The following is a 25,894-nucleotide window of genomic DNA, read 5'->3' as shown; positions in this document are numbered from 1 at the left end:
GAAGACACAGTTAAGAATTTAACTTTTGTTAATAACAACTTAATCACCCTTAATGTTGAAAAGGAATTCTGCAATAGTGTAAACAGCCTTCTTTACTAGCGAGACTAGAAAAGAAACAGTGTACCTAACCTGATACTACTGCAGAGTCTATGTAACGCCCCTAAAAGCATACATTTCCAATAAAGCCCTTTTCAGAGCAACATGCTAAGAACTTATCGTTGTTGTCTGTAACGCACTCAAGGATTAGCCCACCACCCATTGACCCTAATCCGTTACAACAGTCTCGAGTGGCAGCTGTGCTATCACACTGGCATTGGGATCGTTTCACTCTGTACCACGTGGTGATTAGTACCTGTAGGATAAATGAGAGCTCGATAGGGAATAGAATAATGAAAATCTACGTACAGATTGTGAGAAGACCTTGCAGTAACCAAGCTGTCAGGTACTGCAGCTGCAGCTGCACTCAAGCAAAACAGAGACGTAGTGAGACCTGTAGAGATCCTCATAGTGACAGTTAGGACCGTAAGATAAAAGGCTGCAAGAAGCAGATAATGGTGTAAACGAAAGAGTTTGTGATCCAAGGTAAAAGGCGTCGGAGTAGGGAAGTTTAGAGACCTTTGCTAGGAGATTTGAACAGGGAAAAAGAGGTAAACATTAGATATATATACTTTAATATGAATAAAACTGTTAAATCTATGATTGCCAGAAAAGGAAAATTTTAATCCTGCGTGTGTATACTGCATAGTTTCAGAACTAGACTAAGAAAGAAAAGGACGTAACAGGTTGCCTTACCTTGCATTTGTTACCCAAGTCGTCCTAGGTTAGTAAATTGATATCGCAAGATTAGAGATTTAATTCGTTTCTGCAGTGTGGCGATCCTGCCGGGGTCGTCCACCTGACCGTGTGGTTTCCGCGGCTTCCGTAGCTGGGCCCTGCCTGCGCTGCAACCCGAGGTCCAAACATGCCGGCATAAGATGTGGGACCGGCGACATTTGCATGAACCGGACCCGGTCAGACCGGCCAGTCCAGCGACATCTCCGCTCGGCCCGTACAGCATTCAGTCTCCCGATCGTCAGACTTCAGAAGATATAGAATAACCTATTGTCTTAACCTGCAGGAGAGAATATTAGTGCCTGCGTTTTATCTATAATCCCAATAGACTGTTTTTTTCTTTACAAAACGAGGCCACTGGGCATTAATAAAATTCGACTGGCTTCAGTTACCTCCACTTCCACTTCCACAGTCTAGTGGGGCTGAATATTAATCCACTGAGAACTTGTAAACTTGAACTGCAATATAGCGAGTCAGTCACTGTGTCTTTATGCGGTCTCGTGCTGAAGCGAGTCAATAACCTCAAGGGGACCTAAAAAAGTAAAACAATGGTATGACGACGACGAAAAAAACCCGTTTACTAATCTTATAAAAAGGTTTATACCTGCATTTAGGCTCCACCTGCGTGCCGCTCGTTTCCAGTGTGTGGACCCTCTCCTGAGTCCCGACTGATTTGTTCAGTCGTCCTAGTCCATTTTAGGTAAACAATGTCTTTCCCTGTTCTTCTCTCAGCCAATATTGTCTTCACCTCGGCGTTATCAGACGTAGATTCAGCCTAAATAACATCCTCCATTATACAAACACGAGACTGCGTCTGCTGTCTCCTTCACGAAGTACACTGATTTCTCTTTGATGCACGAAAGCCGCGGGTGATGTTCAAATCCTACACGATATCGTGCTTATCAGTACGCGATCATCTGCTTGCAGAACTTATCCATCGCAGTCTGGTCGAATAACGCAGCGCCGTCGTCATGATCATCCGGATCCATACTGACCTGTCGATGTTGTGGAAGTCGATCCTGTTGAAGGCAGCCTCAACGATCATCAAAGGGACTACAATCGTCCTGTCGACGCCTGAAGCCAAAGTCCTGTCCACAATACACTGGCCAATAGATATGATCTTTTTGTCCGATGATTTGCTTCGCGCTGAATGCCGTGCGTGATGTACTAGACGTCGACACAATCGATGCTCGACTCCGCGACGTTGGATAACTAACCCTCTGCTGACTACGGACGACCTCCTCTGCGTCTGGGACACCCTGGAGGCAATCTCCGACTTCTTGCTTCGCCGCCAACCCCATGGAAATGAAGGTGGTCTTGTTGGTTTTCTCAGTCGAGGCAGCGATGGACGTCACCAACATGTATGTCTTCTGGTTCATCCTGGTGCCGTTGTTCCTCACCATCAACAAGCCCACGAGGACGGTCTCCATAGCGTAGACCCCAGCAGTCGCTATTCATCACCGCCAGCATGCCCTCAATCTAGGAGGCGAACCTCTCAGCCATTGAGATGGTGATATTAAGCCACATCTCTCTCCACGGCATTGCAGTCCTACTTCATCTGCTTGTTGATAACGCCTAAGGTGCTCAACATCCCCGCCAAGTTCTTCATCTCCTTTTCGACGACTGCTTCTTGAGCATGGTCGATTAGGTTGGTGCAGTGCTTGTTGATGCTGTCGATAATGATGTTCTGCTGACCTACCAATCTCGCCTTGCCGGGGAATGATGGACCGATTGTGAGATGTGGACTGGGTGGGAAATGTGCCCAGAGGAGCAGCAGGGTGTTTGGGCGCGTCAGAAGAACCCAGTCGGCCCAAAACCTAGGTACGTTCGTGGGGATAATAGAGATGGGTCGATTGTGCGTATATTGAGTTTGTTGTCTGCGTAACTATTCTCGTGCGCTTCGGCTGCGCCCTGCCGTTCGACTAGGCCTTCGGCCCCCACGAAGCCCACTGCCAGGGATGAGAAGCCCGAGGCAGGCCCTTCGTTGCCGCTGAGCAGACGGCCGATCCAGCCGATAAGTCCTGTCTCAGAGGGCCTCTGTAGCGCCCGTCGTGTGCGTTATAACCTCCAATTTAACGACTCTACTGATCACACCGCACATTGTCGCAGCATGTGATTGTGCCCCTGCTCAGATCGTTGCATAGAACAGAACCACAGAAGTTTGCCTTAGCACCGTTTTGGCCGCATGTTCCGTCGCACTTAATCTGTTCGCAAGCCGCGCTGGCAGCAGCAGCGTACATGACGGCAGCAGCGAGAGCGATAGTAATCTTAGAGAACTGCATGGTGAAGAATGCGTTTCTGTAGTACTGCTTGTATCTTGATAGGTTCGTTCCTGGTGCAACAGTTAGTTAAAGGATCTAGTTATGCTTACACCTTGGAGATCTACATACAATAAGGCAATGCCACTAATTTGCTTTTAGAAAACGATGGTAGAATGATGTGTACATATAATAACTAATGCAAGACATGCTGTTCTAAGTGAGAGATATTGTCTATTTTATATTCGTTTAAGTCCTTGGCAATAATAGATCAATTGAGGTTTCGGAGCTTATTACTAGTCATTCCTGAAACCTGAATGGGCGCAACAGCTGAAGCCGGTAAGTTTTGCATAAACTTGATCCCTGCCAACATGCGTAAGGGATGCTGACTTGTTTCAACGCTTGTTACTTGAGTCGTGCTGCTTCTCTTATTATAACCTTTCTTTTAAAAGGCTTGAGGTAAATAGTATAGACACATAACAATCCAGGGCTAAACTTCTCTCTTAAGCATAGAGGGCAGACTCATTCTTTAGCCTCAACAAGAAACCCTGGAGTTCAATCAATCGAAGCAGACGTAGTCAGCCGTGCACGAGAAGATGATCGAGTCGGCACATCCACCAATGTGCCAGTCAAATCCCGTGGCGCTAACGTTGCTGACGTTGACGTTGAGGCGCAAGTTGGCGTCTGTGCCGACCTTGAACCCCTCAGAGCGACGAGTACCGTGGGAGGATCATGGAATGTGCCATCAGGCAGCTGAGCACGGGTCTTGAAGTGTGAGCGGTGGTGTTGGAGAAAGAGGCAGAGTGGTAGCCCGGCAAGGAGTTTTGAACTTGGAACCAAGAAACCTGTTCTTTTGATGTTCAGTCATATAAGTACGTGCTGGTAGCATAGCCACGTTGGAGAACGCATGTTGTGAGACCAGCTATGGATGTTTTGAAAATAAGGCGCAAAACCTTTGAGATGTTTTACATGGTTTGCAACTTAATGTTGAGTCCCTTAACTGAAAGTCTCTCCTTGTAGTGTTGACTAGCCGAAGATGTTCTCGTCGTACATTGCGCGACCTTCAAAGATCTCTTGGCCTACAACACCCCCCTTCACGGATCCGATGGCTCGGGTAAAAATACCGCCGCCCAAGTTTTCAATCAGCAGATCGGTCGTCACGTTAGCCACCAGCACTTGCCCGTCTTCGAGAGTAAAGCGAGCTGTCAGCCCGTCCACGTGCCCGAGCCCCGAAACCGGCGGATACGCCGCGTCCCCTCCCCACTGGCGCACCTGCAAGATCGAATCGGCACAACTCAGGAGAACAGGGTTCCCATCCTTGGCGACGAAGGCATGAAAGCGCTCCGTGTTGGTGCGGTCGAGGATATCGAACCAGACGACCGAGTAGGGGCCGAACCGCGCGTGGCCCCAGTCCCAGGACCTGGCTTTGGTGTAGACTGGCGCGTCGCCCCAGTTCTTGTCGTGGTAGCCGATTCCGTTGCTGAAACTAAGGGAAGTGCCGTTGATGTCCAGGTTGACTGTTGCCTCGGCATCAGGGACGGCATTCGACCAGGAGAGATGGGGGAGAAGTTCCTGGTTTACGCCGGGGACGTTGAAGTCGCAGGGGTAACGCGCTGGCGCGCGCTGCAGACGGCAGGTCAGCTTAGAACACCAAGTGGGAAAAGAGCATATTCACTCACCGACTTCAGCACCACATTGCCCTTGATGCCGATGCTAGCCATATCTAGAAGTATGTCATACTCGACATTGGCCTTTTGTAGGTCTGTCCCCCGAAAGCTGGCTCCCGTCTCGCCCCAGATACCGGCAATGCCTCCCGAACAGGTGTTGATGACCGCGTTGCTTGTGGCCAACGCCTCGCCGCTGAAGAGGGTCCGTTCGGGAAAGATCCGGAGACTTGGACCGAGAGGGGCTTATCGAGCCCGAGCTCGGCCGTGTTGAAGAAGGTGACGATGACTCCCGCGGAGTTGGAAGACGACACGGCGCCAAAGTACCAAAAGTCAAACGAGGAGCGGTTCGCCGAGGTTTGGATCTTGGGTCCATCAAGATTGCCGTCGACGGAAAGCCTTTCGACAACCACGCTCCCATTATGGTAAGTCGGCGAGATTTCGAGAATGCTTCCGTGCGCAAGGCGTGCGAGCACAGCTAAGGCTGCGGCTGTCGGAATCAGGAACATGTTGCGAATGGAAAAGTAAGATGTTTGAAAACGAATGTGTCGATAAGGGGACGGTTTTGTAAACGAGTGGCTTGCAGCTCAATTTAAACAAGATGGCTGCTCGTGAGTTAGAAACTAGACATGAAGAGTCGGGATCTTGATACTACCAAAGACTGAGAGCCATGGCATCTTTAAAACTTAAATAGCTTTCAGGATCTCTCATTTATCAGGAGACATGGATTACGTAGCACTTGGATAGAATTTCGCTAAAATGGGCTGTGTTTACTGTAGAAGTCGATCAAGTCATCCGACGACTGTGCGACTAATATCGCACCCGGTCCCGGCGCCACCGAGCCTACAATCCACGGTTACTATCCTAATACCGCCGGCAGATCCCTTTAGTTAGTTGACGGCTGCCGCCGTCATTAGGTAATGCTGTATCGACTCCTGATGTGGTTGGCCTGTCGCCACAACTGGCTCTTGGCCCCTTAGGAAAGGAGGACTCCAGCTCAGATAGCATTGTGAGCAAAGCGCTGGGTGCCCCCACACAAATTCAACGTAAGCGCTATCGTACCTCTCGCAAGACGCTGTTCCGAGTAACGTAGTGAAACGATAAACGAAGTACGAGGGTGGAGAGATTCCTTGGCACTTAACAAGACTACTCACCGCCAATCAGATCGTGTGCGTTCCTCGTTCATCGCATACCGTCGTCTTATTTAAGTTTCCACTCGTTCCGGGTCCCCCTCCCACCCGCTCGTTCAGTCGGTTTCCGCGTTCCTCGCTTCGCTTCGCTTCCAACCCACAGCTCAACCATCCATCTCAGCATCAGGGAAAAACAATCCCAATGAGGCCGCAATAGGGGTAGAACCTGGCAACAGTAACAGTGCGGGATAATAGACATGCCAATAGGCAAAACGTCACTTCCACCTCTGATCGGACGGCGCAAGGGACACAGTAAGTCTAGGTTCGGGTGCGCCGAATGCAGAAGACGTCGGGTAAAGGTAATACACATCCCGGATTCCGTTCTTGTTTTTGACGTTGTGCTTGAAACAACTCTTTTTCGCTCTGGTTCTGGTTCTGGTAGCATGCCCAGCCATCGGTCAAGAACAAGAAAGGGTCAAGGCTTTCATCTTTTGTCTCTATTCCTACTCTTTCTTCAACCGTCTCTAATCTGCTAAGCAACAATTTCACAGTGTTCCGAGGAGAAGCCTCGCTGCCATGCGTGCATCCGATACGAGGTACCATGTCTATATCCATCAAGACCGCGAGACTCCAAAGAAGTCCCTGGTGATACCACCGCATCACCAGGTGTCCATCACAGCACCGTCCAGCAGAGTCCGGCGTCGTTCGCCGCAGAGTCACCTGCTTGTCCGTCCTCAACGGCATCGCCTTCGCCGCTAGACTACCTCGTCCGACCGGAGTTAAGCTCGACCGGAGCTTTCAGCATCGCCGACCTAGGTCTACTGCATCACTGGACCGTTTCAACCAGCATGGCCATGGTCGGCCCGCCCCAGGTCAACCGCTGTTGGCAGGACACGCTGCCGCGAATCGCCTTGCGTTACCCGTTCCTCATGCACGCCATCCTCAGCCTGTCGGCTCTACACCTTGCGTACACCAACACGGCCACGAAAGAGCAGCACAGCCTAGATGCCGTCCGGCACTACGACACCTCCCTGAAGGGGTTTCGCGAGGCGATTCACAACATCGACATCGACAACTGCCACGCCCTGTTCGGCTGTTCGACCCTGAACGCCATCTGCGTCATCGGTCTGCTCGGGAGCCACGACGACCACACCAGCACCGCCTCGCGCACGTCCGACTTCCTCGGCATCAACTACATTCCGACGATCCGCGGGGTCAAGGCCGTACTGCACCCCCGATATCAAGAAGTACGTACGGGGCCGTTGGGTCTGTTGCTCAGCCTCCAAGATTGGAAAGAGCTGGACCCAGACGGCGTTCCGTCACCCGAGGCTGAGCGATTCCGCAATTTAGGGACGATATGGTTGGACAGTGTTGACAGGCATATCTATGACGAGGCGCTGGGGGTGCTTAGGAAGTGCCAAGCATATTCATTCCAGGTTCCATCCGTGCAAGATGACACGGCGAAACGGTGGGGATACAAAGAAAGCTGGAACAGGTCGATCTTGTTCATACACTTTGCTTACGAGGAGTATTTCACGCGGTTGTACCAGCGCCAGCCCCATGCGCTGGTGCTGTTTGCGTACTTCGCAGTCTTGTTACACGGCTTGAATGGATATTGGTTCTTTCGTGGGTGGGGCCGAGGCATTGTCGAGGTGGTTGACAGACTTCTAGGCGACTACTGGTGGCCATGGATGGAGTGGCCTAAATACATAGTACGAATATAGGTTGTATATTAGGTACTAGTAGGTATTCAAAGGGTTTCATCCTCTTCTTCCTTATAAATTGTATTACTTATACAAGTTTCTAAATCTTAAGCTTACTAGAGGGTGCTTCTTAGCTGCCTGTGCAATTTAATATAAGGCTTGAGATATCTTCTCGATTTTCTAGTCTATTAAAGACCGGCTGCTACGCTTCTAGGTGCCTAAGTTAGAGAGCTTTTCTACTAGCGGCTACATTTGCGCCAAAGATGTACTATCTTCTAGCAACTCTACTAGGAAGTACGTCTACATAGGGGATAGCAACTAGTTAGTTAGAGAGATTAGTAAAACGTTCGACTCTCCCAGCCATACCGAACGGTTCCCATCCGGGTACCAGCACGATCTATCACTGGTCAAGGCTACCAGGGGCCACACCCTGCCGGAAGTACTTGCGCCCCCTGGATATCCAGTTATTGACGGGTGGGCCAGCATTGAAGAAGCTCTGGAGGGCAAACCTGTGTTTGTGAGCGCACACTTGGCAGAGCCCAAGAATCGGAGCGACTTACACGGACATGTATTAACCAAGACGGAGCGCCAAGAATGCGGCAAAGCTATCCAATGCGCAATCGCCGAGGGTGTCAGCTACCACTTTAGAACAGAGGAGGACACCTCCACGGCCCTCCTCTGGAGAACGGTACCGATTCCGCACGAAGCGCAGCAAGCGATAGAAATGGTGGAAAAGTACGTGGCCCCCTTTGTCGAAGCACCGCGATCCGCTGCAGCCTTCTCAGGTTCCGTCCTGTGTAAAGGAACTCCCACCATCGCGACAGCCGAGGCAATCGTTATGCAGAATTTTGAGTTGAACTGGCCCAAAACACCACTTGGTCCGAACAAACAATACAGTCCGTCCGTTTGATCAAAGGTGGTTTCCAACTCCCCACCTTCATTACCAAGCACTGCACCATTGACGTTGGCGTCGCCGAGCAACACACCCAGGCCGCCCCCTCAACATTCGGCGGTCGTGAGACCAGAACGGGTGCCCAGCGGCGAAGCTTTACCGGTCACAGATAAGTAGACACGCGGGCGAGTCTGTGTCGAAGCGGTGGGAAGGGAAGGTGGAAGCTGAGTGTGGTAGACGAAGACAGACATGATTATGGTGGGGGAGAAAGTGTCACGAGTTGGAGCACACAGTAAGGCATAGGAGAATAGGGGAGAAAGATGCTTATTCCTTATAATGTAAAGAGAATGAAATGTGGTCTGGTTGTATACATCTGACCACGTAAAATGGCACGTGAGGGGACTGACTCGCGGAGCTCTGATATACGAGGGTATTTCTGTGACAGAAAGTCAGTTCTAATAGATACACACCATAATGCGAAAGCTGTGTGTATCCAACGCAATAGTAGCGGCCTTGTCGGGTGACTGAAAAACAACGCGAGTGACAGACATCAAAACCCGTTCAAGCCAGCTCCTCTCCCTCACCCTGCGTGGCTATTCTTTATGCTTCGAACAATGCAAGTCAACTGCCGCGAACAATTAATGCAGCGCCGCGCCGAGGAGGCTGAGCCTGGGTACCTTGGGTACCTGGACCATAACAACACGATGAGCCCCCACTTTTTTCCTCTTTTCGTATCTCCATAACCTGTGCCTTGTGAGAGAAAAGTTGTAAATGCAGCTGCCATTTCCCCTTGCATTATCAGGACCTTTTCACAGACTCCGGCGTGAGTCTGTTTCTGCCTATCTTTTTTTCCCTTTCTTTTAGATTAGTCTGTGGGAGGACAATCCTACGGCATCTGTTTTCGACGTGTTTAGCGATTTTGTGGTGACCGTCGGAGGTGTGACTCCACGGTACTTGATCCCTCGGCTTGCCGTGTTGATACCGTTGAGAGCTGCTCACGGAGGCTTCAGGTGTCGTGGTTGAGTCCGACCTTGTTGGGAGCGGGGGGATTTGGTGAGTCATTTCGACCCTCTTGTTGTGGCAAGCTTGGCTAACTCAGAATAGGGGAGTTGAGAAGGATCACAGTTATTGTTGTGTCGTTGTCATGTCGCACTCAATTCCCGACCAGGAGGGCAACGCCACGCCCGAGGACGCGAGTGTGCTTCTGTTGCTGCAACGCCCTCTGTCAAGTACCAAAACTACAGGCGGAACTGCGCCTTTTGCTTTTGAATGACGCCATAAGCCCCCCTGTGACCGCCAGCTCCATCAGCCCGATGAAAATTGGAACGCAGCTGGTCCTTATCAACGCGCAGCCCTGTGAACCGTACATGGGATTCGTTCTTGCGTTTCCAATAGGCAGTAATAGTTAAGCAGCAAATAAGTCTGCAGGTTTCAGCTTCCGCTTCAAAGGTAACCCTAAGCAGTCTTCTCACGAGAGCTATATAAGTCATTGCTAACACCTTTTCTAGTCGAGTACAAGGACATGCCGCCTCACCGATGCATTCCCAGCCAAGAGCACAAGCTTCGGATCAAGTTTCCTCGCGGCAAATTCACTCATACTATCGAGGAGGCCAGTCCTGAGGTGTCAGCTCGTTTCCCCGAGGGCAAGAGGAAAGGCCGATGCATTGTGACCGTCAAGCTTCACAGCGATGCGCGTGTCTCGGTCTTGGCATTCGGCATTCCATTTGCCAACCATGCTGACCCCGAGGTTGATGGCTGGGTCAACAAGAACACGCCAATCATCGACAAGACCACCACCACATTGGACAGCGACAAAAGGCGAGAACAAGGAGGACAATAAATATAGTTGTAGTAACATCGCAAGAAAGGGCGCAACTGTTGTTGTATTACTCTTAGAGCAGCAGCAGCAGCAAGTAGAAAGAGAAAAAGAGGAAGAAAAGCAGTTGAACAGGCTTATTCATTCGCCTGGTTTGCACAGAGTTCCATTGAAGCCGCTTTTAGATGCTAGGATTGCTCTATTCCTGCATAGAAACCCTAGAAGCAAATACTTCGAAGCATTCCTAAAGAGCTGCTAGACCAAGCCCTGCAGTAAGATTCAAGGATACATTGCCTAAAACCGAGCTGGCTAACCAGTTTCCAACATAGTTCTCAACCTCAAGAGGCTTCTCCCACCTCGCCCAATGCCCGCCATCTATCTCGCCTCGGCTCAAGCTATCGAAATAGGTCTCCATACCCTCTGAGAGAGACGGAGGCAGCGTAAGGTCCTGGGTTGCAGCAATGTACAGCGCCGGCTGCTTGAACCTGCCGTTGTATATTCCATCTCCAGGTACAAGCAACCGCTCATCTTCCCAGTTTAGTTTGTTATTACGATACTCATTTAGAGTATGATTGATTGGGTTCCTTGTGAATTCATTAACGTAGAAGTCAATTTGCTCCTTCGTGAGAAGGGGTGTATCTTCAGTCACAAGATTGAGCAGATCAAAGTAAAATCCGATGTCGGTAACGTTGCTGGGTTGTTCACCGTTAGGACCAATTACCCCATAGACGTTGTTCAAGATCTGCCGTATACGCGTGGCGTTCTGTGCGTTGGCGGGCCCAACATAGTCTGGGATAGCGCTTGTGCGGAACTGCTGCTGGTAACGGAATCCAGGCCATTCATAGGCGAGGTCTACAAAAGAGGCTGTAGGAGCTGCAAAGGGCGTATTGAGAACGTAAAAGGCGGCAACAAGGTCTGGGTGCCAAATGGCGGTGCGATAGACCACAGCTCCGCCAAAGTCGTGTCCGCCAATGATGATTCGCGACAGGCCAAGTTGGCTTGCAAGTGCAGCGATGTCATCCGCAGCGCGTTTCCAAGTGCTGTAGAGGAGAGTTAGACGCCGTAGACTCTTACTACTTCCAGCACATCTGCTTCAGGCTTAACAACTTACTAGAACCTAATATCATCAGGCGATTCAGTTCCTCCATATCCTATCTTGTCCAAGGCAACAACGCTTAGACCCTTGGAGAGCAGGAAGGGAATGTGATTGGCCCATCCCAGGGCCAAGTCAGGCCAGCCGTGGACGAGGAAAACGGTTCCAACAGACTTTCCTGAATCTGGCTCTGCGTGGATATATCTGTACCGGATCCCGTTGAGATCCGCAGTCTTGAAGCGGAGTCGGGGGTCGTGGATGGCAGGAACGTCCATTGTTTAAGGTTTGGTCAATTGTTGACAGAATTGCTGAATGAGTTGGTGGTAGGGTTGGCGGTGATATTGGAACGGATCTTGAACGAAGGACGGCCACTCTTTCTATATTTATTCCTCCTGTTCATTGAACCACCAAGTGTCAACTGTTTTCAGTGGAGCGGTTTACTTGGAGCCATTCGGACCTGGTCCTTAGTTCGCCTAGGGAGCTCCTTAAATCGCGCGGCAAGCTCGTTTATTCGACAAGAGAGCTTCTTGTGGGCATTTGATGTCCATAAACCGGACAGAACGGCTATGACAAATTTTCAACTATTGAACTTAATTATATTACCCGGTGAAACTTCGCTCGGAGGTTATTCATAGATTTGACATCTGACTTTCCACAACCAACATCAGCTAATACCTACGTTCGTCCCTCTCTTATGAATTGATCCTGTAGACCGGAAGCTACAGCTTTGCTATAGGACAGGATTTCCCTAAAAAGTTTGCGCAGGAGCGACAGATTTTATTTTAAACACAGTAAAAAGTAGTATTACCTAGAAGAGATCACAGATGCACTAAATTGCTCTTGCTTAAGTCTGTAGCTCATACAGCCACTGCCTTGCTTTTACATCATCCCTCCGTAGGCTAGAATCTGATTACTATTAGACTCTGTAGATTATAAATTCCCCCGACGGATTCATATTAATATGTTGAGGTACTATGTACTACATTAGTAAACAGCAGCCCACATTTATGTTTGCACATTGTAATAAAAAAGCAACCTGCAAGAGATAGATGCCCTCCGATTAGTATTCATGTCCGCTTCAATAAATTAATTATAGGACTATGTAGCCCTGCATAACTTCTTAGGGCTGCTCCCGTCCGTGCCGCCGCTGCAGCACACCATCGAGGTGCTCCAACAGGCACAACAGTCAACCAACGTCGCGTGGGAGGCAACCTTACGGGACGAACTAGACGACCTGGACGCTCTGCTAGAGCATCTGCGATATCTCGAGGCCGTGGTCACTGCCGCTGCTAGCAACGAGGTCTGGCGGCAGAGGTTGTTGTCGTTGTTGCCACGGTGGCTCTGTGAGGTTCCCCTGCTGCGCCGCTGGGGTTGGGGATGTGTAGGAGGCGCTCGCACGTCGTGGCGCGCCTGGGGAGCGCCTTCGACGCAGTGCAGAAGCCCAAGACGCAGTAGGAGAGGTTCCCTAACAATCGCAACGTGCTGGCTACTGCCCAGAATGTCAGAGACATGCTCTGTCAATACCGACTCCTAAGGGAACATAAGGACAATTGACAAGTTGCTGCAGCAGTATGATGCGCTGGACAGTGTTGGCGGCCGCAATTCAGTAGAGCCGCTCGCCCTAGTACAGGTCATTATCTGTAACTAAAGCTAGGGGCTTTGTTTAGTATTTTACGCTTTAAGGGGTGTAGCTGCTAGTGTAGGAGGGGGTTAAGGATATTATAGTAAGTAAGATCTAGGCCCTCCTTATCCTAATAAATACCCTCAAGGAGGTTAAGTAATATATCTACAATAGAGACCTTTATATACTTAATACTATCAAGTAGACTATTTACTTAGTTAAGAATTTTATAGAGAGGATCCTAGTATAGAGGGAGGTATAAGATTGTATATATAAATATTAAAGGTGTAAGAGTAAAAGTTATAATTAGGGAAGGATATTTTGCATAATAAAGAGGGCAATATAAATTCAGTATATTAGGTCTTTAGATAAATAAGTATATTCTAGAAGTATAAGGTAAATAGAATAATAGTCTAAAGACGTAAAGTTAATTTATTTAAAAATTGGAAATAAATTTAAGTTAACTTAAAGATACTTTAAAGCAAAGACTAAAAGTAGGCTAAAATATAAGAGTAAGGGGAGGTAAGGTAAAGTAGGGTTAGATAAGACTAAGATAAGGTAATTTACTATAATACTAAGTTAAGATCTCTAAGTGTATAGCTTTTGAAATTATCGTTAAAATTAGTTATTCATTGCAGATGTTGCTGTATTAAGATAAAGTTTAAGTAGAATAGAAACTTAAAAGATAATTGTACCTCTATAGACAAAATAAATCTACTACTAATCTACAAATCTATACATTATTTATAAATTGTTAATCTATGTTTTTATGCCTAGTTGAAGTGGTTGTCAACTTTTCCTACCTTTGTGTAGTAAGGCAGTACGCCGGAGATGATGACCCGCTTGCGATTCCAGTGGTCTATATTACAGACACGTGGATAATTTGTTGTCCTTCATCTCTGTTTACCCTCGTCTTTGAAGGTTCAATGTGATGATCTGCCTTGCAGTAGCAGTATAGACATACTTGGTCTGTGATAAAATGCGGACAAAGTATGACTGCATGACAGGTGCGCTGGGAGAATGGTCTAGAAAGAAAGGCTGTAGACAGCGGACGGCAGAGACAAAACTCACTCCGGAAATCGTTCCAGTCAGCCCAATTCCATAGCTAAAATTGATTCTCAACAAGCGCCCTATGTTAGAGGGCGCACAGCTAGTGCCACTCGGCTTGCAGCTCTCTCTTGATTAGCAAAACGCAAGGTTGGCATCTTTGTGCTCCTCCGCATCGGGCTCCGTATCGGGCTCTGCATCAGTCCACGCATTCTGCAGTCAAATGTGATCATGTGTGATTAATGATCTATCCATGCTCGCCGTCGGGAAAGTCTTCCAGCCCGAAGACCATATCCTCCAATTCATGGTCTCTGGGTTAAACTCGGCTCCGGTATTGCTCCGGATCTAAATGAAACGGACACGAGTGGAGATTCTCGGCACCAAGTTCTCCCTTCCGCGTGGCCCAAATTGTTGTTCGATTTTCGATGTCAGTTTCATAGACAGGGATAGGTTCCGACTCTACGTTTTCACTGCCCATAAAAGGTTGTGCGTTGGATGGAAAAAATCTCTTGTCTTTCTGCCATACACTCGAATAGTTTCCTTTCAACTTAAGTTTAATTTCAACTACAAAAACATGTGGTTCCCATTGTCCACCTTCCCCGCCTTCTTTCAATTGACCTTGGCACTCGATATGATAAGTCAGGTCACAATATCTCCCCCGCGGGAGGCTAATCTTCACGTTCCCGACTCTAAGATCAACGAATTCACCTCGCTCCTCTACTCTTCGAAAATTGGCCCCGAAACCTGGTATAACAATAACACGGATTTCGGTACCACTAGAGACTGGCTAGCCAAAGCGAAGGATTCTTGGTTGGATCTGGACTGGCGAAACCAGGAAGACCGCATTAACAGCTTTCCCAACTTCAACACCACCATCAACGACGTCGATATTGGGCCTATAAACATCCATTTCGTCGGTCTTTACTCCAGCAGACGTGATGCCTTGCCGCTCCTCTTCCTACATGGATGGCCCGGTTCTTTCCTCGAGTGTCTTCCCATGCTTGATGTTTTGAAAAGCAAATACACCACGGAAACTCTTCCTTATCATGTCATAATTCCCTCATTGCCGGACTATGGGCTTTCCGGTGGGCTAGTTGATACTGAACTCACCCTTGAAATAGCGGCAAGGCTAATGAATGAGCTTATGATCACTCTTGGATTCGGCTCAGGCTATGTTGCCCAGGGTGGTGACATTGGCAGCTTCCTTGCAAGAATTATATCAGCGACTTATCCACAGTGCAAGGCCTTCCACAGTAAGCAGTATTGGCCCAGTATATCCAGACGGCGTCCAAATTGTACTAATCACCAGGCAGTTAACATGCTTGCTCCATCATCTCAGGAGGAGATGCTTACTACTGCCAACATAACTGAAGAGGAGTCACAGCACGTACAGCGAATGCTGAAATTCAGCGCTACGGGGTCGTCGTATCTTCTTGAGCATGGCTTAAGACCCTCGACTATTGGTCTCGTCTTATCATCAAGTCCACTGGCCATGTTGGCCTGGTAAGCTCTTTTATCGCCTTGTAAAACCTTGTCATCGCCTGACATCATCTAGGATTGGCGAGAAGTTCCTCGAGTGGCCTGACTCCCGTTATCCACTTACTCTCGACACAATTCTCACAATGGTGAGCTTCTATTGGTACACGGACACTTTCCAAAGAAGCATGTATCCCTATCGAGCGCTTGCGGGGTCTGCTGCAGCAGATGAGATATTTTCTGTTCCCACGTCTAAAGAAAAGCCGTTTGGCTACTCGGTGTTTCCGGCAGAGAACATACTCTTGCCGAAAGCATGGGCTGAGAAAGCGTATCCAAATCTTGTCTTTTACAAGCGCAACGACAAGGTACGTCCATTTTCACTAAACAATCGTGTATCCACGTTATGTATCTGACATTTTCATCCAGGGGGGGCATTTTGCGGCTTTAGAGCAGCCCAATACCTTTCTGCAGAACGTTGAGGAATTTCTAGCAATTGCTAGACCACTCATTAGACTTGAATAATTGCTAGCTTAGATAATATTCTCTTTAACTAGATAGCTTTTGTTTCTACGTTTTGTAAAGTAGTATAAAGTTATTTATGGTTAATATCAAACTTGATGTCCTACTCAAATAGGGTTTAATATATAAACCTTCTAATATAAGAGATATACCCATTATAATTGCATTGCAAACAGTTTATGTTAAATGAATGGTACTTAAAATATGCATTAGTAGGCTAGACTTAGCCTACTCTACTAGATGCAGACTACTTTCTGTTATTCTCTCTAGTGGACAGTACATAGATGGGTCTCGCCTGGAAACTAGCTTCTCTTCAGCTGAGACAGAATCTAGTAAGTACTAAGACCTGTTATCTTCGTCTTTGGAGTCCAACTCGTCATTAGCAGAGCGCAATATAACCTCAGTTTGGTATGCAGTTCTTGGGCTTCTACTTCGATTAGTACGAAGCTCTTTTAGGCACTCCACAACCTTGAGTTTTCGTGTTTCATGGTGTTTCTTAAGGCCAAGGGTGCTCCGTCTGTTGTCAATTATGCCTTCTCGATTATCACGGCGTTGTATGCCTGTCTTTGACATCAGCTGTATGTTTTGTAGACTGCTGACGGGAAAGCAAAGACTATAACAATACAAGATCCTAATAAAGCTATTGTCATCAAAAGCCGTGGAGCTTAACACAGCATAGAAGTAATTATCTATGATCTTAAACAAGACGGTGACCCTAATGTCTTTGCTGACGACGTCTCCTAGCCCCAAGAAGCTAGTATCCCACTTCTTGTCTATACAAAGAGTTCAAGCCTCCATCTCCAAAACCAGCATTTTCAGTCCAAGAGTAAGTACTGCAGAATAAATACTTCAAATTGTTTTAGACGGAAATCCTAGTTTAATACTAGAGGAATGTAGTTAGTGAGACATGTCCGTTTATTAACGTCTATAACAAAAAGTCGGCTTCGAATAGCGAATCTGGGCGGCGTATACATGCAAGACAGGATGCTGTTTGCATAATGTATTGGGTGGCAGAACGTGTAAGTGTCGAACGACGGAAAGTTGGAACTGGAATTAAGTAATGTATTGATATTGATGATGATCTCTGTTGTAACCGACTTATGAAGATTGAAAAGATGCAGAGTTTTGTCGGTGTGGTAAAAATATAGCTTTGCATGCCGTTGCAGTAGACGAAACCATCTGCAGTCGCGATGAAGGCTGCCGAGTATGGAGAGGCTAAGATCTATGCTCCAACGTGACAACCTCCACCTAACTCGCGCCTAGAGCTCGTCAACGGCAGTAGGTGCTGTAGTAGCTGCAGCTACCGTACCTCCGTTACACTTAATGTATTTATCATTAAGATGATGTTGAGCAACCCCACAGTAGTGGATTGTGGCGGAGGCGAAGTTGTGCTCCTTTTCGACACTGTAGAAGACTCTGTATATTCCAGGGTCTTTGTCTGCCGGGGGGAAAACGCCGTCTGCCTTCATAATTGGGAACTCCCTGACTGGTGGGTTGGCGGCAGCGGTATTCTCTCCGCAGGTCCATTTGGGGCTTCCCCGGGGTCCAGTGTTGTCCCATTGGGATGGATACATTTTCCTCGTGCCGCTCAAGCAAGTCCCACTCTGGAAGCAGTCCCAGGCCTTCTCCAATGCCTCAGTCAGCTTAGCATTATTGAATTTGACCGCTGGACAGGAAATTAGTACTATGAGCTATCCGGGAGCCTTATATTTGTTGCACTCACTGTCGCCCTCATAGCAATTGGCTGAAATGGGGACCTTTGTGATTGAGGGACCGATGGCGACATGGGCTGGAGAATGAACGGGTGCCTGGTTGTTGGTCGCCCCATGGGCGAGCTCGAAAGCGACGAAGAGTGAGAGGGCAAGATGGCGAAGCATGTTTAGTAGAACATATTATCATGTGTTCTGGGTTGGTGGTCCTAAGGTCCCTCCTTGGAAGTGCTGATGTCCCTTTTTATATCCAGCCCGGCCCTCCAAACCGACGATAGTCGAAGTCCGTCGTTTAAAATTCGGCCGCCGACTCGCCCTCCCTTTCACCGCATTAGAGACTCTGCCTAGGGCTGTATATCCTAAGAACTTTTATTCCCTAATGCAGCACCCCTCCCCCGAAAGAGGATATCTACTCGGCCGAGGCTTAGCTGAGACTGGTCGTAAACTCCTGATCATCAGGCAACTTGCACACATTCAAGTGCTGGTGGCGCCGGAGCTGAAAGCTGAAGTTATATCCTCAGATTAGACGCGAGAAGCCCCTGTCTCCACGTTAGACCTGATTTTACCCTGCTCGCCTGATGTAATTGGCGGCACCTTGGTCCCTATTGGCTACTACGGGGCCTTTTCACGTCTGAGGGGATAAGATACCTTCTATGCTCTCCGTGTCTCAGTTGCACATCTCTCCCTTGCTTGGTGGCGGTGGTGGGGAGGGTCTAAACTCGTCCCGTCCCTTCCCATCCCGTTTTGGATCTACAAGGAACTATGCATGGCATGCATGGCATCCCTGTTATTAGCTGAGGAGCTGATTTGGGGAGTGTGGGCGAGTACTACAGGTGCGCTATGTCGCATTTGTAGCGCCTGGCGCCCGCTAAAGCCCGCTAGTACGGCTGCAAGTTGCAGCCATACTGCCGGTACAGGCAGGTGGTCCGACGACCCCTAACGCGCAACCACGCATTCTATGCAGCTGCAAATTATCAACAATACTACTCAACGAGGCTGCCTGCAGCAAGACGAAGGTCGTACGTAGTATTCCGTTTTAGTACCCCGCGCTTGCATCTCGACAGGACGATCCGTAGGACATGACATGTCCACGAAGGGAATGGGACGGATGAGGGAGACCAGCTGAACGACTTCACCCTCGGCAGCATCGACACCACCAAGGGATTCGGTGCTTGGGAATGGGTTGTCTCCGCTCAATAGGCGCTGCCAAGAGCGAAGCGCGCTGACAGCAGTGGGTATGGAATCTTAGCCGAATATCTTATGTCTGACTGATGACTGTATTATGGCTGGCTGATGACCGTCTTGTAGCTAGCTGAATAGGCCAGGGGATAACGGGGTTGGATAGAAAGGAAAGCAAGTTAGCTTGCAAGTTTTACGTATATTCTTAGGATATAGAATAGAGGGCGTACGTGTAGCTAGCTGAGAGGTTAAGAGCGTCCTAGTTGTAAATTAGATTCTGAAACTATACCTGTACCGGCATGTGTAAGGTTAGGGTAGTACTTTGTAGGGCGAGGGGTTTGTAAGGCAGTCCCCAGCCTTTTTTCAAGAGTAGATTTACATCAATTTGTATGATAAAAAGGCTGTTTCTTAGGTATAGGTTCTAGCTATCAATATCTAACTATTTCTCCAGCCTGCTCAATGCACTTCCGTAGCCTTGTTGATTACGTGTAAGGTTAGGCTGGCGAAGTGCTTTATTTTGGTGCCGTGAGCTCCGAAATAGTCGACTTTCTGCCCTTTGGGCAGCAATGGAGTAGCTCTGTAGGCAGCTGGAGTACTAGATAGCATTTCTGTCAGACGCGTCAGTAAGTTAGGCGCCAAGCGCTTCAGCCAGCCCTATGGCGCCTGTTCTGTATAATAGTGGATTACACTTCTGGGAATGGCGTGAACGGAACAGGCCAGCCTCACGCATGTTTCTTGGCCTTGTAAGCTCCTCAGCCTTGGATATCCGTGGCCGTTAATTTGATACGTACTAACGCTAAATATGTAAGTGTGACTCTTCGTACATGTAGTTAAAACAGGTTGGTACAAAGGTTCCAATACTTTGTACTTAGATAAATACTTGTCATACCTAGGCATGGCTGTAGTTCGACATAGCGAGACAGCTCAGTGCCGGATAAACGGCAATTCAGTTGGACACACCTGTCTGAGTCATTGATTCCCATCCGAATGCGATGGTCTGGTGATAAATCTGCCTCTCAACCAATGAGTCGGCATAGTCGCGTGATTATCAGACTACACAAGGTCATGGTTCCCGGTGGAAGATTGCAAACTTCGCTCAAGGTACCATTCTTCGGCGGCGACGTGATGTATCACGTAGATGAACTACTAATCCAGATCAGAAAAGTTTTCTTCTGCCTGTAAGATACCCGGATTTAGAAGGCGATGCATTGGCGCCCATGATTATGGGCGGATCTTTTACCTGATGTGGACAATTCGTGGCAGTCTCAGCCAGCCATTTACATTAAGGGAGTACCTGGTGTTGATGGCTTTAGCCAGTCAAAGCAGCTACACGGCTGGCAAATACATTCCCGCTTCAGCCGACTTGTTCCATTCACTATCAAGGCAGACCCCTTGAAGGCATGATACAGAAGGCCTCATCGGCCGTATTGGTAGCTGACCGGAATCTTGGTCACGATCCAGAGCATTCTATCACATCTGGGCGCTGTGTTGACTTCAGCTGTCTCACGTAGGAGTCATCGCGTTACGTCTGTGATGAACGCGGGAAGGAAAGCCCTCTCGAGAGGCTCGCAGGGATGGACACACGCTGGTCGAGAGGCAATGTTCAGAAGACTACTATTCTGTTCCAACACATTCCCATTCCGTGGCCTGACAATCACCGGCGCATAGACCGTCGACGAGTACGATGAAGGGAGCCTTGAGAACTCATACCAAGTATAAAGACACGCGCCGCCGCGGTCTACGATTCTCCCTTTCGTTTCTTATCCAACACTGAGTAACACCGGGATCATCTCAACTCAAACACATCAATCTTTCACCCACCTCAAACCATCAATCACGTCTCTAGAAGTCAAAATGGAGGCCCAGGCAACACAGGTCTTGGCAGCTATGACGAACGCTTCCGAGGTAAAGTAGAACTCCTTGATCAACTCCTGTGCAGTAGGCTGACTGGATTAGACTGTTCGAGGAGCGATTGCATCTTCCATTCCTGTTGCGAACAATCAAGTCCTTACGGTTGCGCTGCCTGGAACCGTCATTGACTGGAAGTGAGCCAACCTACACAAGAACGCATTCAGGAACACATCCAAGACGCTTTTGCTAATTTAAACTCCAGGGACTACTATTACAACGTCTCAAAGCACGTCAGACCGCCGTTGGACGTTCAGGTCAAGGAGGCGCGACTTGTTGACGGCATGATTCCCTTATCGAAGTACACGGTAAGTCACCCAACGACTTTCTTCACAGGGGCATTAAATAACTTGGTATTACCACTTGGCAGGCTGGAAAAACTGGCAAGTCTGTTGCCCGAAGCTATCTCGCAGCTCTTGACCTACTGGTCCCCGTCGAAGCCTCCGTCTCTGGTGTTGTCTCCAACGAGAATACCAACATCACCGATCCGCGCCTCAAGACAATCCGAGAGCGCTACAAGTACTCTATGGGCTACCTGACCTCCCCCGACGACACTCCTAGCGGTAATGGCCGGACCAAGGTGGAAACTTATGTCATAAAACAGTCAGCATGGGCTAAAGAGGTAGCTGAGTACCAGCGTGCTCAAGCTCAGGCCTTGGAAAGACTGGCACCACCCGCTGGCGCTACGACTGCCCAGATCAAGGCCTCCCAGGAGAAGTACATGCAGTGGATTCAGGAGCACGCGCGAGAGTTCAAGAACACAATTCAGACAAAGTACATGGACTGGGTAGTTCATGGTTACAAGTTCATGGTAAGATTTTGCTTGGCTTTGCCTGCCAGGATACGTAACCAAAAAGACGGGCAAGAAACCATGCTAATTGCCCTTGATCATCTTAGGTAGATTTCCATTTCGGAGTCGTTGACATCTCCTCGGGTATGAAGCGTATCGAGAACAGCAAGGAGGCCTTTAGGAACCTTACTGTTATCGCTTCCGATGGGTCTAGTGAGTACAATGGCGTTGTACTCACGCCGGTGAGCTGGTACGCTTTTCCTTCCTTTCAGATCGCCTTGCCTTATGCAAATGTAGCAAAGACTAAAATGAGCTTAGGGCAACCATGGTGGCGAAGAAGACACTCAACTGGAAAAAGGACCATTTCAAACCCAACCCAGCTGAAATACGTGCGGAAATTCGTCGCTTACAAAATCTTCTTCTATCCCACGAGACGCTCAAAGAGGCCAGTCAACCTACTGCTTGAGTAGTAGGATCAAGAATTAACGGTTTTCTTAGGCTATCGAAGCGAACACGTTCTTGCCAGTACTTTCTAGCGATTCGACGACCGACAACCAAAAGGTCAAGGCGGCATATGCCCACGTGTACAACGACATGGACACTAAGAATGCCGAAAGCCGTGGCCAGGACACGCAGATGTCAGCCAAAACTGACTGGGTCAAGAGAGCATTCAATGCTGACCCTATTACCGAAAACGTGCTGAGGAACTTGATCGATGAGCAGAAAAAGCAGGATGAATTCAGCTTGAATCGAAACAATCGATCGGTCCGTGACAACGCGGACCAAAACATGGAGAAGGCGAAGAGCTGGATCGATGCACGGGTCAAGCAGATTACGCAGGATATCGAGGATCTTAGAAAACAGTTGACGAACGCTGAGGCTACCCCCTCGCCCAATGCACCACCGATGTTGCCGGTCGTCAATGCTGAGGGCATCATTATAACGGGAGATGAGCTTGTGGCCAACCCAAGTAAGTCAAGCCTTTCCTTGCTGGGCGTCATCCTACTTGTACATCAATCCCAGGTCTCAAGAATCCAGGCATTGCCAATGTCATTGATCTCGACAACGAGGAAACCTGGCGCAACGCCGCCGAGGAAGGGCCCGATTCATGGACAAAGGTTCGTCGACACAAGAAGGCGGTCTTTGTGCTTATTTCCATGTTCCTAACGGTCGGACCAGATTTCGTGCAAAGTATCAAGCAAGAGCAGCTACTCCGAGTCATCGACATCTCAGAGTGCCTCTTCTATTTGTGGCAAGGCCGGTTGGGGATGGTGGCGCGCATCAGCCGGTGGGAGCCACACAAGCAGCAGCGCGTGAGTTTTCCAATCTTATGCATTCTGCAATGCAATGACTGACAATTCTTTAGTGAGGCTATGTCATCCATGTCCAACCTCGATGTCGAGGTTAGCATGAGCTGCATGGTTGTCGAGATTGAAAGACCTTGGCTGCATGCCGAGCTGTTTGCCGACGCTGAGCTCGACTCCGGATCGTAAGTGGAATCGCACCCTGCTTCTCACGGCTCTAAGTATGAGTTGAGGTCATTAATAATGACGCCATTGCAGGTTCTTGATATCTCCAGGTGAGGACGCCTTGAAAGACGCGTTCGACAACGGGAAGACCCTCCAGGGCGAATACCAGCAGTTCTCCTCTTACCCGACAGCCTTTGTAATCGCTGCTGATATCGAGCTTACCGTAAGCATATTCTGTCTCGGTACGCCTGCTGCGTTGTTTCTGACTTTAAGAACAGTTCTCTGGAGATACTACCAAACTTGAAAGTGCCGTCTCCGCTTCCTCTACCCAGGCCAACGTCTCTGTCGGGTGGGGCCCTTTCGCAGTTTCGGGATCCCACAGTTCGTCAAAGTCCAAGTCGAAGACCAAGATGGAGTCTACTGCTACCGGCTGCAGGTAAGTCCATGCTCACGCAGTACTTTTGATTTATCAATATGGCTAACAGCTTTTTCTTTTTTTTTTCCAGAATTTCTGTAGAAGCTCCTCAGATTGTGGGTTGGGTGCAGACGCTACTTCCTATGCTGCCAAAGTCTAAGAGTGGTCTTTCTACTATGAGCAGTCCCTTCAGCGCCGCCTGATTTCGCCTAATGTGGACTTGGAATCCTCGCCAGACAGCCGCTCGTTTCTTTAAATGAGTCTCTTATCTAAATCGTTCTTTACTGTCTGTCGGCTTATTCCTCAATGTCCTTCTACTTAATTATGCCGTTTAGAGTGTTGCTTCTTGCTCGTCTTTACTTTAGTACTTGCTTTAAGTTATAAGTTATAATAAGTTATCCTAGTCTTTTGCTCTACAAACTAACGTTTTACATTATTGCAATACAATGCTCTTTAGCAACTAACAAAGATTGTTCCTAAGGAATACTATTGCGCACTGCATTTAGTAACCCGGTCTAGTTGTAAATGTGTAGTAGTTTTGCTGTTAGTTCTTAATGCCTTTAGTTAAGGTTAAAAATTGCTAGGCACTTAACTGCCTCCCTAATCACTGCGCATGCTAAATAAAAGGCGGAGTGCAGAAGACTGCAATAGTCTGCTACAACTAGACTAACTGAAATTAATATTAGAATAAGTTAAAGCTACTTCCTACTCTTGCATCTTAGTAATATACTTCTATGTAACGTGGCTGATAAGCGAGTCGATCAGACAAGCGAGTCGATCACCCAACCACGACTACATTACAAACCCAAGAAGACATCAATATCAACACCACTAGATCAATTAACGCTACTAAGAATTCTCTTCCTCAGTCGTTTCTACATCAAACTGACACGTTCGCGCATTGTGTCCTGTGTTTCCGCACACGCCACACCGTCGTTGACCCGATTCAGTCCTTGGCTTACGACCACTCCTCCGACGCGTTTCCTCATAAACCTGTGCTGTTGCGTCCCTCTGCGACTGTATATCCTCTGCATCAGCTACAGTAAGACTTCCTCCTTGCTGGAGACGCGTTTTCTTAGCTCTCCGACGTCGGCTTAGTGTGCTGTTTTCCTCTCGAAGAGTTTTGTTCTCCGCCCTCAGGAATGCATTCTCATGCATTATTCCTAGTGTTCCTTTAAGAATATAGTCAACGTCGTTATTGATAGGTGTTGGGGAGCTATTTTGATGACGGGCAATTCGATCCTTGATCAGTGTTGACTGAGAAGTTGCTTCTGTTGGGTTGTTTGGTGTCCTGGAAACCCAAGGGAGCGGTGTTGTTGGAAGTGATCCTGGAGGCGTTGGAGTGCGTAACTTGACGTCCAGCTTTGATAATACACTTTCTGCACTCAGAGGGACAAGCCCGGAGCCTCTGAAACCTCCCTGGATATTCTTTCCCGTAAGTGCTTGTGTAAAGGCCTCACGAAACGCTGGAAAGAAGTCTTCCTTCGTAATATGGGTTACACCTCGCCGCATCTTATCCTCAATTTGTCGACCGTACGCCGTTTTGAGAGGCCCAAAGCATCCTACATCTAAGGGCTGAAGTAGATGAGATGAATGAGCCGGCATACAGAGTGTGACGATGTTACTCTCCTGACAATATAGCTCAAAACCTGCGGAGTGGTGGCTTTCATGCCCATCGACGATGAGGAGGCGATGAGGACCTCTTGCACGTGGCTTTGAATGACAATCGAAGTGTTTGACCCAATTTAGGCCTATCTCGTTTGTTGTCCATCCGTTTTCAGATGTTGCGATAACCCAGTCGTGTGGGAGATCTGTTTCAGTGTACCAGGTTGAGAGGTGATAATGGCCTGCAACGATGATGTATGGCGGGACGCTGTAGCCTGACGAACTTATGGCTTGGATAACTGTAACCCATTCCCGATTACCAGGCTGCACCATTTTCGTGTTTGATCGCCTTTCAGCACTCGTTACAACCATGCCAGCTGCGATCTGGCCCATCATGAAACCAGTCTCATCAAAGTTGTAGATATCAGACTCTTGGATACCGTACTTTACGATTGTGTTCTTCACAAGGGCAAACCAGCTGCAAATAGCCTGTGGATCTTCGCATTGGGCTCTCTTGTAGTCATACTTGCGAAAAAAACGCGTCCGAAGCTGTGGTTGTCGTTTGATGAAGTTCGACGCCCAGCGCTTCCCAACCGGTCGCGCGCCACGGTCGGCAAGCAGGTGATTGGCCATTTCTTCAACACCACTGATCCGGGGAGGAAACGATCGGGCATCTAGGTCAAGAATGTACTTAACTAGCTTCTCTTCTTCAAGCAGCGTCAAATTCCGTAATTTCGGCATGATGTCGCGTCGCGAAGGTTTTCCATTA

The 25,894-nt window shown here is 48.4% G+C and overlaps 8 protein-coding genes across 8 annotated transcripts; 4 read left to right on the top strand and 4 right to left on the bottom strand.

Annotated features, from left to right (window-relative positions):
* Positions 1 to 1,998: 1,998 nt before the first annotated feature.
* On the bottom strand, positions 1,999 to 2,261 carry CH63R_09609 (EC28 protein; the record flags this gene model as incomplete). Its single annotated transcript, XM_018304583.1, is given in 2 exon segments — positions 1,999 to 2,043; positions 2,049 to 2,261. Coding segments are annotated over 2 exon segments (258 nt in total).
* Positions 2,262 to 4,115: 1,854 nt separating this feature from the next.
* Positions 4,116 to 5,262, bottom strand: CH63R_09608 (Hydroxyneurosporene synthase; the record flags this gene model as incomplete). Its single annotated transcript, XM_018304582.1, has 3 exons — positions 4,116 to 4,712; positions 4,769 to 4,949; positions 5,081 to 5,262. 3 exons carry the CDS (start codon positions 5,260 to 5,262, stop codon positions 4,116 to 4,118), a joined length of 960 nt encoding a protein of 319 aa, XP_018156605.1.
* Positions 5,263 to 6,140: 878 nt separating this feature from the next.
* On the top strand, positions 6,141 to 8,496 carry CH63R_09607 (C6 zinc finger protein; the record flags this gene model as incomplete). Its single annotated transcript, XM_018304581.1, has 5 exons — positions 6,141 to 6,195; positions 6,326 to 6,357; positions 6,435 to 7,595; positions 7,801 to 7,880; positions 7,947 to 8,496. 5 exons carry the CDS (start codon positions 6,141 to 6,143, stop codon positions 8,494 to 8,496), a joined length of 1,878 nt encoding a protein of 625 aa, XP_018156604.1.
* Positions 8,497 to 9,622: 1,126 nt separating this feature from the next.
* CH63R_09606 (DNA helicase) lies at positions 9,623 to 10,318 on the top strand (the record flags this gene model as incomplete). The annotated part of the gene is made up of 2 exons (XM_018304580.1): positions 9,623 to 9,674; positions 9,987 to 10,318. The coding sequence occupies 2 exons, from the start codon at positions 9,623 to 9,625 to the stop codon at positions 10,316 to 10,318; spliced, it is 384 nt and encodes a 127-aa protein (XP_018156603.1).
* A 220-nt stretch (positions 10,319 to 10,538) lies between these two features.
* Positions 10,539 to 11,662, bottom strand: CH63R_09605 (Epoxide hydrolase; the record flags this gene model as incomplete). The annotated part of the gene is made up of 2 exons (XM_018304579.1): positions 10,539 to 11,334; positions 11,406 to 11,662. The coding sequence occupies 2 exons, from the start codon at positions 11,660 to 11,662 to the stop codon at positions 10,539 to 10,541; spliced, it is 1,053 nt and encodes a 350-aa protein (XP_018156602.1).
* A 2,967-nt stretch (positions 11,663 to 14,629) lies between these two features.
* Positions 14,630 to 16,053, top strand: CH63R_09604 (Epoxide hydrolase; the record flags this gene model as incomplete). The annotated part of the gene is made up of 4 exons (XM_018304578.1): positions 14,630 to 15,308; positions 15,369 to 15,558; positions 15,611 to 15,896; positions 15,958 to 16,053. The coding sequence occupies 4 exons, from the start codon at positions 14,630 to 14,632 to the stop codon at positions 16,051 to 16,053; spliced, it is 1,251 nt and encodes a 416-aa protein (XP_018156601.1).
* Positions 16,054 to 17,309: 1,256 nt separating this feature from the next.
* Positions 17,310 to 17,927, bottom strand: CH63R_09603 (uncharacterized protein; the record flags this gene model as incomplete). The annotated part of the gene is made up of 2 exons (XM_018304577.1): positions 17,310 to 17,716; positions 17,774 to 17,927. The coding sequence occupies 2 exons, from the start codon at positions 17,925 to 17,927 to the stop codon at positions 17,310 to 17,312; spliced, it is 561 nt and encodes a 186-aa protein (XP_018156600.1).
* A 2,865-nt stretch (positions 17,928 to 20,792) lies between these two features.
* Positions 20,793 to 23,723, top strand: CH63R_09602 (uncharacterized protein; the record flags this gene model as incomplete). The annotated part of the gene is made up of 10 exons (XM_018304576.1): positions 20,793 to 20,843; positions 20,895 to 20,983; positions 21,052 to 21,154; positions 21,217 to 21,657; positions 22,135 to 22,606; positions 22,660 to 22,949; positions 23,007 to 23,125; positions 23,199 to 23,328; positions 23,384 to 23,541; positions 23,612 to 23,723. The coding sequence occupies 10 exons, from the start codon at positions 20,793 to 20,795 to the stop codon at positions 23,721 to 23,723; spliced, it is 1,965 nt and encodes a 654-aa protein (XP_018156599.1).
* Positions 23,724 to 25,894: the final 2,171 nt, after the last annotated feature.

Source organism: Colletotrichum higginsianum, chromosome 6 (assembly GCF_001672515.1).
Source record: "Colletotrichum higginsianum IMI 349063 chromosome 6, whole genome shotgun sequence".
In the NCBI taxonomy this organism is placed as follows: Eukaryota; Fungi; Ascomycota; class Sordariomycetes; order Glomerellales; family Glomerellaceae; genus Colletotrichum; species Colletotrichum higginsianum.
Note: the sequence above shows the minus strand (reverse complement) of the source record. Positions and strands in the feature narration are given on the sequence as shown.